This window comes from Convolutriloba macropyga, chromosome 8 (genome assembly GCF_964194025.1).
Source record: "Convolutriloba macropyga chromosome 8, txConMacr16.3, whole genome shotgun sequence".
NCBI lineage: Eukaryota > Metazoa > Xenacoelomorpha > Acoela > Convolutidae > Convolutriloba > Convolutriloba macropyga.
In genome coordinates this window covers 56,228,536-56,247,891 of record NC_134475.1, presented here as the reverse complement: position 1 = coordinate 56,247,891, position 19,356 = coordinate 56,228,536, and the positions used below count along the sequence as shown (strand labels likewise).

Below are 19,356 nucleotides of genomic sequence, written 5' to 3'. Positions count from 1 at the left end.
TGATGCCGTTTTGATTTGGTTATTAATGTTTTTCAAAGAATTGACATCAAGTTTTTGGCGTAACTAATATGTGTAATGATTTGATTTTTATCGCCGTCTTTTCTGGTAGTCGCATTATGGAATTCAAGGTCTCATCTGCCCTCAAAAGTAGATTTTTTTTCATTTAGTAGTTTGTTGAACGATATGTTGATATGTTAATTTTTTTTATCTCTTCCTCATTTGGTAGACATTAAAGTGAAAAATGTTAATGAGCGGGGTCGGAACTTTATGTGCAAACGCACATTACCGAGCCTCGTTGTTCTAAATAACAATGGACTGAGACATGCAATAATGCCTTTTGTTACAGACAATAGCTTGGAGTTATTTGACTTTTTTTGTACAAGAGTTATACTGTTTCTTGTCCTCAAAGCTTAAAACTCTTTAATGGCAACAGGACGAAGTAAACCGATGCCCTTATTGGCCTTGTGATGGCGTTTTTTGTCTTTATCATGAAATTTTGCTTTGTTTTTCAAAGACGTTCTAGAACAAGCTAGCAGGATCTTTTGTGGCACAGCGTAGTGGGTAAGAAACAAAACAGGAGTTTTGAAAGACTGTCCGCCATTCTCAATTTCCCAACCAGTCGTTGACAGGTTAATTTTTAACTGTCGCTAAACGCAACGGCTGGAGGACTATTTTTCGCGTTGAAATGTAGTTCAAAAGTTTTTTATGAGCAAACAGAATTAAGGTTAATCGTATTGTGTACGAGATATGAGCACAAAGTTCCAGAAAACATCGCAAGAGCTGTTTTCTGCTTGAATTTTTACACCAAATTACCCGTCATTGTTATCAAGTTTTTTCACCGAATGCTATAATTTTCAATAAGTATATCAAAGAAAGAATTTTTCCTATTGCGCTTGTGTAACTAAAAATTTTGGCGGTGTTTCGATTTTGACAGACATTTTATATTTTCTTCATTCAATGTCTCCAAAAAAATCAGGATCTTTCTTTTCCTGTCCACTTAACTATGGAACGTTCACTGTTCAAATGCAATCACCGTCCCCAACGATAAGTTCAAAACTTCGCTGAAAATCTATTTTGAAATCTCTCGAGTTCCCGAGGTGCGCAGTAATAGAAATAGATGAAACTTTTTTGAATCAATTCTCCATCACGCACAATTTCAGGGGCGGCTCCCAATTCATCCAATCATGTTTTTAATAGCTCTATTTAAGTTCACCAGTGATTACAGCCACCTTAATACTTACCAGACAAGACTGCTTTAAAATGCGTTTTACAAAATTGTGGAAGCTTGATTTTTGGGAAAGATTATCCATTGAAAATGATGTTGGGAGTTTTTTTGCGTAGATGGAGCAGTTGCTCTGCTTTTGCGCAGCTTACACTGATTCCTCTTCGTTGTTTGAGATTCATTCATGGTGTGATGTGTTAAATTGTTTCAGGTCTGAAATGTGGCTTCCAAATTAACTAACAATTGCCTCGAACAAGAGTGGTGCTGAAACAAACAATTTCTCCCCAACTGCCTTAAAAATATTGAAAAATAGTTTTACACAATTTAGTATTATAAGTCCGATTATTCAATGAGCAATTGACAAATGGCGTCCTCACCAACTTTGCCCAATAGCAACAGTGCCTCTTCTGCTGGTGGTCTTCCATTGCCCAATGTTGGTGGAACAAGGGTGCACCAGAAACATCAGAAGTACCCTGAGAGGGAGCTCAAAATCACAATTGAGGATGACTTCTGTTACAACAATAATGTGATCAACGCACCAGTTCTTATCAGATTGGGTGAGGCAAGACTGCATTTTTTAAACAGTGTAACTCAACAAAATTTGTTATGGGCATTTATAAGGGCTTTCCCCCAGCGTTTTATTAGGTTTGGAAAACAATTGAAAATCAATACAAAACCGCTAAATGAATTAATGACATGAGCCTGTTTTCCTTTCCCATTGTCAGTTTGACAATGAAAATTTGCCTCAAAACTTTTGATGGGGGTCATTAGCACAGCCGGTTGGTTGAAAGAACTGATGAAATCAATAGACGATTTGTTTTGTGCTAAAAATTTTACTTTCAAGTGCTTTTCGGTAGTGTCCTGGCCCTGGCCTTAATCGTTACCAGATCAATATTACCTTCATCTGATTTTGCTCCCGGATCATGTTTAATTGCTCTGTTTGAGAAAAGGAGCGTTGTTCTATTCTATATTTCATGGATTTATCGCCAATGTAAGGTGTAGCTTAGTTCTAGGATCGACATAAAATGTGAGCTTTGCTTAGTATTTTGGCAGTAGCTTAAATCACGAATTCGTGTATCTTCAGCAGTCATCTGCAAAATTCTGCCTGGTTCAAGAGGGAAAATCGAAGGTTTGCAGTGGGTCTGTCAATTGAGACATTTGACATTTGTCTTTATGTGGAAAATCCAAAAATGTGAAAGGGTGTTGTAAGCATGAGAAAAGGGATGTTTCAGTTCAAGGGAATTGGGCGTTAGCTAAGACCAGATGACAAATATCAATTCAAAAAATAAAAAAAACACGAAAATCTCTGCTAGGCTGGAAACGGGTCGAACGTATAACCGTTTTTCCTTTGACTTCCGTTTGGTCCCCATGGTCAGATGCTTTTGGTATCAGGACTTTTAACAGTCACTCTATGTTGTTTTCTTGCGAAGGCTGGTTATAGCAGTGAGTCTATTTCTCTTGCATGTTGAGCGTCGGTAGATATCCGTTCACCAGACGTCTCCAATCATGGTTCATCAATTTCTGGGTATTTTACCATGTCTTCAAACTTGGTTTGAAGTTTTCCTGTTGGTAAGATGGGGGGGGGGGTGTGGGGTGGATAAGGACTCAATTGGATGTTAGATGAGCAACGTTCGCCAACAACCGCGATTTCAGGATTGACTCCGTTTCGACCTAAGAACTCCGTGTCGTAAGATGTTTCAGTCTGACCTAATTTTTTCATGTGATTTCTTCACTCATGACTTAAGTAAGGTGAGACGTCAGTAAGAACGTCCCGATTTTTAAAATTTTCATTTCAGTGTCCAACTATTTCAATTTGAGCTTCGGTCTAAAACTGAAATGTACTGATATATCCATAAATAAGCTCATAATGAAATTATAAGCTATCACCTAAGTGATGTTTCCTATATCACAAGAGAATTTAGTATGGTCAATCAGTAAAGGTAAGAGTGTGTGTGTTAAGGTTTCATAAGGAAAGTGTATAGCATTCTGACTGCACAGCTGTTCGCCACAGTGGTCGTCTGTTCTCTATTCATGCTCAACGAGTCATCCAAAGTCTTCATTCAGAACAAGTTAGTTGTTCAAGGTGTCATTAATTTCAATTATTTATTACTTTGAAAATGATTCTAAATCCAATCGTCGGAAAATTTTTCTTTTCTTAGCTAGAATAGCGTCTAAAGTTGGTGCCTCAGAAACGTATATATAAATTTTAATGGTTTGTCCTGCCTCTTAGAGGATTATCTAAACCGTTTTTACAGAAATCTTCATAACCGTTTCTTCCAAAAAATAGAATTCAGGTTTTTTTTTCGAAAATCGAAGTATATCATTTAGTAGCATGGCCTGGACTAATAAAATTTGATTGTCCAATGTATTAAATTCTTTTTGACCTTATGATATCCAGTAAGCCGCGACCCCTAATAAAAAAATATTTCCATATTGAAGAGGTAAAGAAACATTGATTAATTGTATCTTCAGAAATGTATTCAGGAACAAGAAAGCGCCTATTGAAAGCTGAGATTGATTTTTTGATCTTTAGTTGTTGTTCAAACAAACTTTATGCAAGAATGATAAAATTGTTCTCAGGGGTATCGAGAATCCGTGTTCTGAGATCATGTTTTGCTTGTTGTCATTAATCTGTTGAATAAGACTTGCAAAATTGAAAGTTAGTAAATTTAGTCCCATAAGAATTGAGACTTATAAACAGTATTGGAAAATTAAAAAGTAGAAAATACCAGAAAAGACTGACTGATAAAAAATGAGATTCCAATTTTTCTTTTGAGAATTCAAGTAAATTAGTTAGTAGAAGATGCAGGCTAAAGGAAAGTGGCATGGGCAACCTAATTAAAGTTCTTGAATATTTTGATTATTAAATAAACCAACCTCGTATAACTGAAAATTAAATGATGGTTGGAAGAAGAGTAAGGTAGCTTTGACTATCTCGGGAATTGTATTCAGTCCTATTCAAAAAACTTAGATTCGGTTTTTAAATCAGATACTTAGATTCAGTTAAATCTGGTTTAAAAAGCTTCTCAAACAAGAAAATAATTAAAGTTCTTAGGGTATCGGAAAACACATCTTTTGAAACCATATTTCTAGTGTACCATTTATCTATTTCTGTTGAATTATTCCGGCAAGATTGGTAACTAGTAAACTTACTCCCATGAGAATAGAGATATATGAAAATTTTATACAAAAGAATTAAGAAAAAAACTACCAATTTTTAGTACTGGTTGTAATAAAAAATGACACATCTTGATCAAATTTTGTGCTTGTGGATAAAACTCAGTTACTTGTTTCCTGGCCATATTTTCAAAAAGTGGTATAGCAGCAAATGTTAGTTAACTTTCTGGTCGATCCTAAGTGAGAGAACTTCAAAACTTCTTTTGAGAAGAAGCAAAAGCGCGGAAGCACAAGCAAGAAAGCGAATTTTTGTTCGAACACCGTTTCCTTACTACTTACTAGAAATTATTTTATTACTTAATTAGAATTTTTTGTAATTTTCCAAACGAAAAGTGCCCTGTTATGCTTTCAAGTTTCTTCTTGTTCGGATAAAAATGAAAATTTTAAGTATTCTCTGCTAGGTCAGTCATCCAATGTGCAGAAAAGAAATATTAAACAACTATTAAAAATGCAAACAAAAAAAACCTGAAAATAGAAATTTGTGGAATTTATTTCAATGAAAAGTGCCATATGTAGACTTAAGAGTCAACTCATTGTAGCAGCACTTATAGAAAAGCTCTTATTTAAGAATTGTCCCAGAAAAACTACAGCAAGAAGCGTAAAATCAGAAGAAATAGGCAAAAACAGACAAAAATTTGCTCAAATTTACTCAATTTTCCTTAACAAAAACTCAAAATATTTATCAATCAAAATGAAAGACAGCAAAACAAAGCTTAGTGGTTTAAAAAAGCTTCTCACACAAGATAGACCAGAGATGAAGTTGCTCTCAGGGTATCGAAAAACAGCTTTTGTAACCATTTTTCTGTTGTACCAATTAATCTTATTCTGTTGAATTAATCACACGCGGCATTGACTTTTACATCCTTTTTTAAATACACCAAAAAGTTATCGATCAAAAAAGATACGTTCAACCAATACTCCTCTTCGAGTCGAATTGTTAAAATTTAAAATTGTTTTCAACTAAAAGTTGGTGTAGTGTTGCACTGGTTTTCAATTATACCATCGGTGCCTCCACTCTGAAGTTTTCTATATGCTTACCTACCTTAATAAATCACTGAGGAATTAAAATTCGCCCTTATAAATTCAAAGGATCGGAGAGATACAAGTTTAATCCTTATCCAGCTTCGCGACAATTTTTGATATCTGTAGATTCTGCAGATCACAATAAATTCAACGTTTTTATTGGGAGTTTCTTAACACTTGCATTTGTATTATAGCCAATGGCTGGTGATTTTGACTGCAATTGGGACATTTGGAGTGTTGATTGCGATGCAGATCAACAGGAACAACTACCCCATGAACTTCATCTTGCTCGCCACTTTCGTAAGCAACGCTTTGAACAGTATAACTAGTGAGTAATGTGTATATGGGCTTAGAGGGACAGGGGAGGGGAGACGCATAATTTCTAAAATTCCATTTTTTACACTTTGTAACCATTTTTTAATAAATTTATAATTTTTTTAAAATATGATAAAATTAACTATATTTTAACACATTTTAAACAAATATCATTTAGTATAATAAAATAGGGAATATTATGTCGATATAAATTGATAGGGAATATCAATTAAATATACTTAACTTTATCATATTTTAAAAAATGGTTATAAAGTGTAAAAATTGGAATTTTAAAAATTATACGTCTCCCCTCCCTTGGCCCTGCAAGCCATATACACATTACTCTACTGCTCTAATACAACAATTAATCATGCATTAGGTCGAGTCCAGTTTGACCCCGAGAAGAGTAAAATATGTCAAAAATTTGAAGCAAAGTTGTTTTCAACCCGCATGTGTCCTCTTATGTCATATGGCCTCTTCCTTAGTGTCCTCCCTGATTCTAATAAAATTGAATTTTTTCCAAATAGATATCTAACAGTCAATTTAAATGTTATAGTTATGTCATTTGGAAATATGTATTTGGGGAGACAGTCGAGAACTGTCAAAGTGATATTTCGTGAAACAAAAATGGGCATAATTTTTGCCCATAATTATCATTAAACTAATTCTTAGAAAATTATTAGTCTTACTCTCGAGCGGTATTTGAACCAATTAATGTAGTCTTGTCGAATATAAACTCCAATAACATATTTGAAACCCCTTAGGTGCCCCTCTACTATGATCCCGGCTGAACCAGTCTGCAAATGAATCGAACTCTGGTCAATTCAATCGTTCGAGAGAAATTCGTGCAATGATTGTGGCTTATGTTTCTGTTTTAGACTCTGATGGAGTCAATAATGTTGGGATCCCTGGTGACATTCTACGAGAGTGACCTGGTGCTGCAGGCATTTGCCATCACTCTCTCGGTGACTCTGATGCTGATGTTGTATGCCACTCAGACTAAGCACAACTACACCACTCTAGGGGCTGTCCTCCTCACATGTCTATGGCTCCTCATCATTGCCCCACTCTTCCAGGTTAACTTCGCCTCTACTTCATTAGCCGAAAAAATTGAATTTGTGTGACGGGGTTCACTTTTTTTAGCTTAGGAGATTTTTAAGTTAGAAATTATTCTGTATAAGTGTTAAGGAGTAACTCGTTTAAGCACCTATTTAGTTATGAAGTGGTTCAGGATTTTTTTTGCACAGTTTGGCAAAATATTTTTTGCGGCGTTTGAGTCGTGACTGCTCGTTATTTTTAAGGTGTCTCTTTAATCGGAGACATTCAAGTTGATGATCACATTCAAAAATGCTCCGGTTTTCGGAATTTTAAGAAGCATTTGTGAACTCAGAATTATCTTTATCAGAATTATTAATAGCCGCCGTCAGCTTCTCAAACGGCTATTTTTTGGGCGGTCTCCTTTTTACAATTCAAAGAATTTGAATTGTTTTGGGGCGCTGTCTTTTTTTTACGACTCGAAGATGAGTATTGGTTTTTTAATGTGAAAAATTACTGTGAGAACTAACTTTTTCTGAGCGAGAGAAGTTTTTTGATCATGCGCTGAGTTTAGTGAATGACTTTTCACATTGAAAAGTAGTTTTTGACTGAATGGCATATTTAGAGAACCGTTTTTAGTAGTTTTTTCGTCTAAGTGGCCCAGTTTTTTGCTTGTAATTTGGTTTTTTGTAGAATTAATTTTTATTCGATGCTATATTGAAATGTGAAGCTCGAAAATTGTTGCCACAGTGTTTTGCTGAGCCTGGAGTTTTAAGTTCAAAATTGACACCTATTTCTTGATTTTGTAGTTAATATTTGGCTTTTTTCAAATAATTTCTTCATTTTTGGATCTTTAAGCCGTCTTTTTGTCAAAAATCAGTTTATATGGCAACTTCCTATTGATAATTCATATACTCAACGCCTCTTTCTTCCTCGATGTAATTTTGTTTTATAAAATTGTACATATGCTAATCCGATTTTGGTAGTTGTTCCAATTTTCCTCAGTTTTATTTTTTAGCGCTAAATTTTTGAAAAACAGTTTAGCAATAAAGTTTTGAAATTTTTTTCATGAGCCTTAAAAATTTTTGGACTATTTTTTGCAAAATGTTTCAATATTTCGTATGTTTGAATTCAGTTTTTTTGTCTTTGTTCTGTTCAGTAGGATGGATCTTGTCTTGGATGAATCGTTGTCTTTTCTATGTTTCGGATATTGAACAATGAAATGTGTTCGTTTTTCTTGTTTTTATTTGATTTTTAGCTTCCAAAAATCAAGAAGTATTCTTTGTTACGGTGTTCCTTAATTTGTGTCCACATTCTTTACATTATGGTTTATATCTTTCTAGCTCTGTTCTGGCACCTACATTTATATTGGTTATTGTTAAGGCTTATTCAAAACGTGTAGAGTCAAGTCTTAAATTTTCTGTACCGAGGGATTCGGTTAACTTTCAATATCAAACATAACACAATTCAGTTCAGTTTTTTACTGTGTCAAGTTTAACAGAAATGAGTTGGTCAGACAGTACCTGCTAGTACCTGCCAAATAAGTTCACATATGGTTTGCTATAAAGAGTCAAGTAATACAGTTCACAATGATGCAACGAAATGAAAGAAAGAAAGTTTAAATGTAAGTTCATAAGGAGTTTGTATCGATGATTGGGTTACTTCTGTACTCCGTCCCTAGGGAGTGGTGCCACCCGCACCACACACCCCCGCCGATAGGAATTTTAAGGCCCTTAAAATTCGTCTTGATTATAGAAATCGCATGTATGCTCGATTTCGAGCTTTTCGCTGGGGACGTTGCCGGTGTCTTATGTTCCTCCTCGTGGATTGGGGGTTCTTCTTGTATTTCTTTGGGTGTCTCGTCCATAGGTAGCTCGTTGTTGTTACTTGGGGGAGTGTCTTCAGGCAGTTCGACCATTGGTACATCCGGATGGTTTGATGTAGTTTCCTCGATTAGGTCTACCACGGGGACGTCCGCGTTTGTGGTGTTGTCGGATGTAGTTGTATCCAGGTAAACTACTTCTATCTGTCGTATTGGTGGCTGTATCGGGAAATCGTCCGCGGAGCTATTGTTGAGAGTTGTACTTTCATGATTTGGTTGGTTCCAAATCTTTACAATTTTGTCTAGCCTCAGCGTAGATTTCATTATTCCCTGGGGACGTTTCTGTACTGGAGGAGAGTACGAGCATGATGGTTGATTTGCCTGCGTTGATTCGTTGTTGTCATTCATGAAGTCGTTGGGGTCGGAGGAAGTGACAATCTCGAATGGTGTGGTCCCAGGGGATTCGGGTTCGATACTGTGGATCTTGACAGTTGGCGAGAATTTTAGTTTTGCCTTGTTGACCGACGTAAAGCTCTTGCTGTCGGAAGAACTGGAGTATTTTAGCTTACGCTCGGCCTGCATTTTTGATTCCCTGGATTGTTGCAGTGCAGCGGCTTTCGATTTCTGATCAAATACGCTCGAGCTGGAGGGCTTCGTGAGGCGTGCTTTGGCGTTTTTGATCCATTGGGGTCTCTTGGGGATCCCTGGGGACTTGCGCGTCGGTGGTTGTGGGCGTACTTGTTTATGTGTTTGCTTGCTTAGAGTATTCTTTGCGGCACGCTGTCGTTTGTGTGCCTGTTGGTTTCTTTTAGCCAATGCCACTAGTTCGGAGTGTCCCAGTGGTTGGGTGTTGATGACGCTGTGGCTTGGTCCTGGTTGGTTTTGTGGCATTGGAACTGGTTGTAGTGGGGTTGCTCGCGTTAGCTTCGCTTTAGCTTCTTGTTGTTTGGCTATGGCTGCTTTTTCTTCTAAACAGAACTTTCTTATTTTTTCTTGGTTACGTTTATATTCACCGACGGTTTTACATGCTACCATATGTATAAGCCGAGGTTTTGATTCAGGTTCGGGGTTGCGGGGTTTTGTTTCTATAACGATTGCTAGATCGTTTTTTCTTATGACCGTGTTTTTTCGGTTATCAGTGTCTAATGTTATTGTGTGGGGAGAATAGTTTGTTATTGTTCCATCTGGGATTATATTCTATTGGGGTTTTAAAGTTCCCCGGGGTTCCGGTACTTTACGGGCTAATGTTTTTCGCGCTATATTTTTTCTATGGTAAATTACGGTAGAAGTTTTATCGCCAAATGTAATTTCTAGCCTGTCAGGTATGCTCTTACCAGGAGCGCGCGTTTGGCTAAGCAGCGGCGCGTTCTCTGAATCATCCGTATCACTTGTGACGGGGTTCGGTTACGATTGGGCTTTATACTGGATGTCGAGTTCTGATTCGCTATCGTGGTCCCAGTCCCACATGATTTCCCTGGGGAGTGCTGGGTGTCGTAGCATCGCTTGATCTGAAGCATATTTGTCTATTTGTTTGTATGATAGATTTTTGTTTGACGGTTTCGTAATCATATCAGAAAGTTCTGTGTTTGGAGGTCTGCCGAAGTGGGCTACAAAAGGTTTTATTTTGGTTGTTGCGTTGGGAATAAGCCTTATTGATTCTATTATTTTAGCTACTATTGTTGCTAGATTGGCGGAAGACCATAAAGGGTCATGTTCCATCACGTCGATTCTCCTTTTTAATGTTTGAATTAACCTTTCTACCATTCCTGTTGCCCTATGGTCTCCCGCGGGAGCTAGTGTTAGTTTGATATTTTGTTTTTGCAGAAGAGTTCAAATTCTCTTGCTTTAAAGGCTTGGGCTTGGTCACATCTTAATGAACGTGGTATGCCGTGAAATCGGCAGTATTCTTCTAAATAATTTAGTGCTGTTTGTGTATCACAGTCTTTAAATACCTCTGCGTGAGGATATCTTGTTAATCGATCTACCGAGACTAAAATATTATAGTTTTGTTTGTGTTCTCTAAACGGTATTGGTCCCGCACAATCTAATTGTACTTCTTCATTTGGTTCGCTTAGCTTAGGTAATATCCCGAGGGATTTTTTCGGAGCTATCGGTTTAAGGTTTTTACCTTAACTTATGCAGTCCCCGCATGATTGAGCCTTTGCTGTTACTTCCCTATGGATCCTAGGGAACCAAACTAGATCAGCTAATTGTAACATTCCTGACTGGCCCGGGTGTGTCTGGTGAAGAGAATTAATTACGAGTTGTTTAAGCGAAGTAGGTACCTTTAATCTATTGTCGTATAACACGCAGCCAGATGGTGTTATGGATAGATCTCTTTTCAATGAGTAAAAGTATGGGCTGACTTTTTTGAGGGTTTCCCAGTCCTTATCTCGGATGAGTTTTATAATGGGGGCCATTTGTCGATCTTTTTGAGTTGCTTCGGCGACGAATTCTTCGCCGAAAACTTGGCTCAGGTTTTTCCTATATTGAGGCATGTTGGCGGTGTTGGCTAAGGGGTAAATCGGATTCTGGGGGTCTGGTCTTATGGCTGCACGTCCTAGCCCTTTGTTGGTGTTGTCTTCCGTTTAAGTACCAATGGTAATTTTGTTGTTGTTCATTTTGATGTTCTTTTTGTTTGGGGCGCGTTGTCTTTTGGTTATTTCCTGATCGAACGTGTTTAGTTTTGGTCTACTCCTAGTAGTAACGTGGATAGTCTGATCTCCCTGGGGAAGATGTTTTGAGATTCTAGGTGATATCGAAATAATTGATGTAACTTTTGGGGATAATCCCTGGGGTTTTGTACTTAAGTTAGATTTGATTGAAATTTTGTTTGGAATGAATAGACTTGAATTTTGTGAATTTGAATGAGACAAAGAAAGCGGCTGAAAGTTGGAAGGATTAAGGCAAAAAGCGTTATCGTATTTGTTCGCGTGCGTATTATTGTTCGCGTGTAATTGTTTTGTCTGGTATTTGTCTGAATTTGTGCGAGTAGCCGAACTGTAATTAATCGAATTTTGTGTGAGTAAGAATTTAAAGTCATTTATTAAATTAACTATGAATTTTGTGTCGTCTGGTGATGGGGGGGGGGTTGTTTTTGGGGTGACGACTTAGATAATCTGCAAACCCCATATTTTCCCCCGGGATGTGTTCGAGATTGAAATTGAATGGGAGTAATCTGTCTACCCATCTTGTTAATCTACTTTGGTATGTTTTATTCCCGCGGTTTTCATTGAGGGCTGTTAAGAGAGCTCGATGGTCTGTTTGTAATGTGAATTCGGTCCCAAATAGGTAGTGTTTAAAATGTTCGAGGGACCATACTACAGCTAGGAGTTCTAGCTCGTTTGTACTGTATCTGGATTCATGTTTATTTAAAAATCTGCTTGCGAATGCAATTGTGTGCCATTCTTGGTTATGTTTTTGTTCAATGCAGGCCCCAAGTCCTTTCGCGCTGGCGTCGCATTTCACTCGTGTTTGTTTTGTTGTATCGAAATGTTTGTTTTCGATTATTTGATGTATTTTTGTTTTGATGTTATTGAATGCCGAGCTATGTTCTCTCCAATCTAGTTCATTGTTTTTAGATTCGGGATTTTTCTTTAATAGTGGTCGGAGTGGTTCTGATAGCTTAGCGAGATTCGGTATAAATTTGGTAAGATGGTGGACGCTCCCTAGGAACGATCGTAATTGTTTTAGTGTTTTCGGGTTATCGAGTTGCGTAATTGCTTCTGTTTTTGTAACCAGGGGAGTAATTCCACTCGGTGTTATTGTAAAACCTAGCCATTCATTAATGTTTTTTTGCGAATTCGCATTTTTGTAAGTTTATAGCTAGTCCTTCGTTGTCTAGTCTCTTGAGTTTTTTTATCCAATTCTTTTTCATGATCCCGAATGGATCCCTTGGTGATAACCAGAATATCATCAAGGAATGCAAATTTTGAATGTATTCCTTCTAGTGTTTTGTCGATTGTTTTTTGGAACGTTGCTGGCATATCAGTTAGACCATAGAAGCCATTTATAAATCTATATGTTCCGGTTGCTTTTGCCCCCAGTATACTAAAGTTGCAGTGCTTTGCTATGGAGTTGTCTAGTGGGATTTGACTGTAGGCATATTTTAGGTCTATTTTTGAGAACCAAAATGTCCCTGGGGAATCTTTTCTTTGTGTGATATATAATGCAACTGCGTCCACTAGGTGATCGATGCTTTGCATTTGATACTTGTTTTTCTGTGTCGCTTTGTTTAATTTTTTGGAGTCTAGTGCTATTTTTACTGACTTGTCTTTTTTCACTGTTATTACAACTGGGCTAACGAATAGGTCGTCAGGACATTTTTCGAGTTTGGATATTTGTTTGTCTTGTATCAATTTGTCTAATTCGCGTTCGACTTTTTCGAGTAAATGTAGTGGTTCTCGACGTCCTTTTTGTTGTATTGGGATATAGTTTAGTTTGAATATTGATTCAGCTACGTGATTTTTTGATTTTCCTAGTCTAGTACAAAGGTGTGGATACTTATTATAAATCCATTTGATGATGTTTTTCTCCGTTTCGATTGAAGAAATGGAATTAATTTGGTTACCTGGGGATTTATTGGGTTTCTGCTGTAGTTAGATTCCAAGCTTCTGTAGGACATCTCTGCCCATTAAGTTGTGCGTTTTTTGTACCACTAGTATTCTGCAGTTTTGTGCTGTCCATGATGCGGACTGGAGGGTGATGTTAATCTCTCCTTCTATTTTAATGTTGTTGTTGTTGAAACATTTTTATTTTGTTTGGCTGGTGTATTGTTGAAGTTTCACCTCGGGATTGTGTTCCATAATTTTGTTTGCTTGTTCCTTGGTGATGAAACTCCTGGGGGATCCTGTGTCCGCTAGCCACTGTATTTTCAGTTTGTTTGTGGTAGTTTCCACCCAGATTTCTTTTTGGCATAGTCGTGTTTAGTTGTACGTTTTGTACTTCTATAAACGAATCTGGTGCTATGTGATTGATGTCGGCCCAGTCCTCTGACAGTTCTTTTATGTATAGTGCGGATTCTGGGTCGACCGATTCTAACTCTTCTTCTTCTCTTTAATCTTCTTGTTCGATGAGTTGTTCTTGTATTTGTCTGACTTTAAGTTGGTTACTCTGTCTCTGGGGACGTTGTAATGGACCTCTTTTATTTTGTCTCCGTGCTGGCAAAGGAGGAATTTTGGATCGGCACATCTTAGCAAAATGCCCAGTTTTCTTACAGATGTCACATACAGCTTGTTTTGCCGTACACTGATTCACATGTCCTGCAGTGAAACTGCCTCCACATCTCCAGCATTGTTCGTTTGTTTTGTTTAATTGCTGGGTGCTTTGTTGTTGAGTTCGTGCCGTACATTCTTGTTCGTTATAGCGTTCACTTGACTATTCCAATTCGGCGCTGATGAACGGAGGATTTCTTTCTGGTTCTCCTGTCCTCTCTCTCTAGACAATGCGAAGTTTAACACTTGTGCGGCAGTGCGCACCTCGGACAATAATTCCATCTGGATTGTGGTGTTCATCTTCGCGATGAAAGTCTTTAATGAGGTCTTCCTCTACGTTCCCCAGGGCTGCTTTTGATCCTAGCTCTCGCAGCCTACTGAAGAATGTCTCCAGGCTTTCGTTTGGATTCTGTTGTACAGTAATTAATTGGAACCTATGGAAGGTTAGATTTCTAGGTCGAGTAAAGGTCAGACCTAGCTCGTATACGAGTTCGTTTGTGGAACAGCGATCGATCACGGTATGGGGATTTCTCTGGGGATCAGGTATGTCAGGCTTTTCACCTTCAGATCAGCTTCATCCCACGTATACCTATCGATCATCGGTCCCCTGCTCCTGATTTGCTTCCATTCATTCTCCCAGTCGACTTTGCGTCGCTCGTTTCGGATTTCTCGTTTTCTATTCTCTTCTTCGCTTGTGTTTTCGATTCTTTCTTCGAGTGTTGGCATTATGGGGTAGAAGAGATCGTTTGCTGTTGGTTTTAATCTGAGGAGTAGGTCCACGTGCATATTTTCTTTGGCCATCATTGCCATTTTAAATGTGCAAAACCACGTTTGCCATTCGTTTGTTGGATTGGCCCCGCTTTCTCAGAATAGGGGTACACCAATTGGTGATTTCATTGTTGACTGCGCCATGTTAAGGCTTATTCAAAACGTGTAGAGTCAAGTCTTAAATTTTCTCCTGTACCGAGGGATTCGGTTAACTTTCAATATCAAACATAACACAATTCAGTTCAGTTTTTTACTGTGTCAAGTTTAACAGAAATGAGTTGGTCAGACAGTACCTGCTAGTACCTGCCAAATAAGTTCACATATGGTTTGCTATAAAGAGTCAAGTAATACAGTTCACAATGATGCAACGAAATGAAAGAAAGAAAGTTTAAATGTAAGTTCATAAGGAGTTTGTATCGATGATTGGGTTACTTCTGTACTCCGTCCCTAGGGAGTGGTGCCAACCGCACCACAGCTATATTAATTTTCATTTGTTAAAAAATTGAATTTCAGCTTTTTCTTAGATTTTCGTCATGTCTTTGGTTTGCAATTGATTTCATTCGAGATAAGGCAGTACTGAGAGTTTACTAGACAGCATTTTCCACAACTTTCACTCTTTATTATTTATTGAATATTGCTTCCGGCCCTGATATAGTTTTTAAACGATTTTTTGTCTTTGAATATTATTCTGTTGGTTGTCTTTTCTATTAATTTATTTTTTGATTTAGCATGAAATCATGTTGTCTAGCATATATACAAACAGGAAGAAGTGTGTGTTGTTTTTGTCTTTTTTGCAGTGATTAGAAATTTAATTGTAGTGGTTTTCTGTTTTCTATATTTAAGCATTCTTTTTTGAAAAATTTAACTTAGTTTCTACGATTATTATCTGCCGTTTGCTTTCGCGATGTTTTTGAGATTAAAATCATGAATTATTTTAGGGCAATTAGCAGCTCTGTCAACTTCTGCAGCTTATCAGTATTTTGACCATCCTAATTATTGCTGACTTTTTAATGTTACCAAACGTTTTTGTTATTATGAAATGTTGTTTCTCTTGGTGGCAATGGTTTAAATTTCACCAATTTTTCGATCAGACTTGGTGAGGTAATGGTTTAATACAAAAGGTAATGGCTTCAGCTGCATTTACGTTTTTTTGAAATTTTCACGCTTTGAGTTGCTTCCGGAATTCTTGCGGCGAAAAAGCGAGTGGTTTTGCGACGTGACGTTTTTTGCTCTTGTTTTAAAGTAGAGTGAGAAAACGGTGCTTGAACAGAAAATCGTTTTCTGGCTAGTGGTTTTTTGTACACATTCGGCAATTTAACTTTGATTTTTACTGTTTTTTTCGAATTTTTGGATCGGATTTTTTTCTAAATGGTTTTCTCAATCCATTCATATTTCATTCTAGGCCTAGGTTTTTTGTTTGAACTAAATTTCAATTTCTTGCTATTGTTTTTTGTTACATAAGGCATTTTGACACTAATTTTCTGTTTTTTTAAATTTTTTTTATCTTAATCTTATTTTTTTAGAAATGGTTTTTCCAAATCACTCGCAGTCCGTTTTAGGTCCAATTTTTCGTTTAGTCCATGAATATTCTTTGAATTGTACGTCAGGACTTGTCCTGATATGTTTTCTTTTTTAATTCGCTTTACCTTTTGAGCATGTTTTTCATTTTACATAAGTCGCGGCTTTCACGTTTGAGTTCTGACTTACCTCACTCACTGTTTCAACTGAACGTTTTTTAAATCCATTTACTCAATGAATTATGCAAGATAATAAATACAGTCAAGGTCAAAAGAGCAAAATCAACAGACGGGATAAACCGATAAAGCCAGGTCATCAAGTCATTGAGAATTAGGAAAGTTTATTAGAGCATTTGCTAGCTGACATTGGTATTAAGCTTATGAGCTTTCAGTTTAGAAGCTGAATTAAGTATAGTTTCAGAATCCGACCGAAACTGCACGCCAAATTAGAACACTTTTTGACACTGAAAAAAAACAGTTGGACAATTTATCTCCTTTTTTAGTTTTTTGTTTCAATCCCGATGTGCATCAAGCGCGTCAACGGTGGCTATTTTCCGGCAATCTGCCGGCTATGTGGTTGTTTGGTGGCAGTTTTTTTTTAAAATCTGCGTAGAATTTGTTCTCTATAATCGGTGTTTTCAGCTGTCCCTTAAAAGGGAGTTGTTTGAGCTGTTGTTTAAAATTGTTCTAAAAACCCCAGGTTTTCTGACATCCAAGCGAGCCTTCACTGAACTGAGAATGTTTTTGTAATTGCTCTGAATTGAGAAGCAATTATTGTAAACATGTGTCTTTTTTACGACTCGAAGAGGAGTATTGCTTTTCTACAGGTTTTTACGACTCGAAGAGGAGTATTGGTATTCAACAGGTTTTTTTAGCTTTAGCAAGTTTGTTCATGACTTGGATTTTGACTTCTTCCGTATCAAGCATCTACCTCTGTTTTGGATTGTTGACTTCTTTTTTCGAACATTGGACTTTAACGGTAGCTTAGTTTGTTGTAATTCATAGTAATTAGGAACTGGTGATGATATTCAATAATATTCAAGGTGATGAGGTCATTTTGAGATTTTTTGATTCTATATTTGTCACCACTTTTTATCTACCTGCCCTCCCACCTACCTATCAACCGTCGTTTCCGGCATTCTACCGGCTGTTTTTCATATTACTTTTACTTGATTTTGAGTGAGTTCAATTGCTGTCACTCCGAAATAAAGTTTGCTGTTCAAACAAAGCGATTGTTAGAGAGTCGGTGACAAGGCCCTGATAGCCGCCAAGTAGTTAATACCTCTGTCAATGTAACGGTATCGGACTCATGAGGTCGGGGTTCGAATCCTACCTTCGGCTGATGTTTTCGCACCCATAAAGAAAAATCTAGGCTACAGCCCCTGAAATAATTCGCGCCACCTGTCATTCGAGAGCAATTTTTCTAACGTTAGTCGGTTTATGTTCTTTTCACTAATTTTTTAAAGATTTTGGTTACCGTTTTCAAAAGTAACTTAACTATGTGTTCAGCTGTACCTGCAATCGGAGACATTTGAGCTGATGTTGAGTGTGGGTGGGGCAGGAGTGTTCTGTCTATTCATAATTGTGGACACTCAAATGATCATGTCCAAAGTGTCACCCGAAGAGTACATTGTGGCCTCAATTGAACTCTACCTGGACATTATCAACCTCTTCATATACATTCTGCGCATTCTCAAAGCGGCCAGGCGGGAATAAGTGGATTTCATGTGGAATTAGTGCATTTTTGAAGGATTCTTGCTTAATTATTTGGCGATTTCGGAGGAGAATTTGCAATGAAATGCTCTAAACTAGCTCACAAAACAGTCGCAAACAGTATTCTTTACCGAAACTTGGTCGTAAACAATCGAAAAAATAGCTAGAAATAGAATTGGGTGCTTAAATTACAGAACAAAGCTTGATTTTTGAATGAATACTTAAGTGTGTTGTTAATATAAGTACATCAATGTTTGCATTGATATGCGCTGTAAGTTATCACTTTTATTTTCGGCAAACATAAAAAAATGAATAGCGAAAATTATAGTAACTGAAATGCGAGAAAGAGTAGCGCTTATAACATTTGAAGGTTGCTAAGGAGTAAATGTATATCTGCTCGCAAACCCTGCGAGGATTCCGGATTTTTAAAGTGTGTCTGTCTGTGTGTTTCCTATACCTCAATATCATTACAAGCCAGCGGCACTACCAAATAAATTGGGCAATCTGATTTGACTGTTTAATTCCACAAAAGGTATCGTAATAAATGTAAAAAGGTTCTTATATGGGATATCACGACAAAGGTACGATTATACTTAGTATATACTAGTATATACTATTAGTATATACTATTAACCAATAGATTATAGTAAATGATATTATAATAAACATTATATTTGGTATGATAATTCACATGGCATTTGTCTCCAAAATTCCACAAATTAACGCAATTCTAATTGAAAAACTTGGTTGGAGGCGCTGGCTCGTAATGCACCTTCGCTCTTGGTTAGCCCTGTGTGTTACCCAATAACCTTTAGCATTACCCATGATATTATTATTACTATTCAGTTTAACTGATTTGCATATCACTGAATGGAGTTGACTGCCTGTCCGTTCGGGAGCGTAGGTTAGGTTGTACATGTGAATAGAACATATATTTCAGAATCATTTGCGACTTGAATTGAAACCCCTCACCGAACACTCAACATTTAACAGTCTAATCGGGCTTCAATGGTTTTAAATTGAAGTTGAGTTAATTTAGGACTTAATAATAGGACAGTAAAATGATTCTGCAATACGATTTATGCTTTGATCCGCTGTAAATAAGTTATAATCCAATTATATTAAAAATACAAATCTCGATTATAGATAAATTTTCAAGTAGAACAGACATGTCAAATAGCCGGGGTGAGGTAGGTGAATTCAGCAAAGAAATAATTCTGTTTTCCTCTCGAACAAAGTTTGAAGCAATTATAGTAATCGTGTCCTTTTTTATAGCTGCGAAGCTGTAAGCTGAGCGTAGCTATATTGCGGTGCTCTTGGTTTTTACAATTCAAAGAATTTGAATTGTATTGGGGCGCTGTCTTTTTTTTTAAGATCTGTTCACACATTTTCATGATTTTTGAAGTCAAATTGGAGTAGTGATTTTGGTCACGCCGAAACAGGAAATGGAGCGAAAAGCGAGTGGTTTTGCGGTGTGAAATTTTTTCGCTCTAATTTTAAAGTAGAGTGAGAATATGGTGTTTGAACAAAAATTCGCTTTATCGGTAGTGA

At 37.1% G+C, this 19,356-nt stretch overlaps 1 protein-coding gene across 1 annotated transcript; it reads left to right on the top strand.

The window, feature by feature from the left end:
• The first annotated feature begins 1,410 nt into the window (after window positions 1-1,410).
• LOC142344209 (protein lifeguard 4-like) lies at window positions 1,411-18,318 on the top strand. Its single transcript, XM_075395759.1, has 5 exons — window positions 1,411-1,779; window positions 3,183-3,291; window positions 5,617-5,722; window positions 6,616-6,813; window positions 17,602-18,318. The coding sequence occupies exons 1-5, from the start codon at window positions 1,587-1,589 to the stop codon at window positions 17,806-17,808; spliced, it is 813 nt and encodes a 270-aa protein (XP_075251874.1). The 5' UTR covers window positions 1,411-1,586; the 3' UTR covers window positions 17,809-18,318.
• Window positions 18,319-19,356: the final 1,038 nt, after the last annotated feature.

Coding starts and splice junctions, on each gene's coding strand:
- LOC142344209 (XM_075395759.1), top strand. CDS start 1,587: ATGGCGTCCTCACCAACTTTGCCCAATAGCAACAGTGCCTCTTCTGCT. Junction 1,780..3,182: donor ACCAGTTCTTATCAGATTGG/GTGAGGCAAGAC, acceptor GTGTGTGTTAAG/GTTTCATAAGGAAAGTGTAT. Junction 6,814..17,601: donor TCATTGCCCCACTCTTCCAG/GTTAACTTCGCC, acceptor CTATGTGTTCAG/CTGTACCTGCAATCGGAGAC.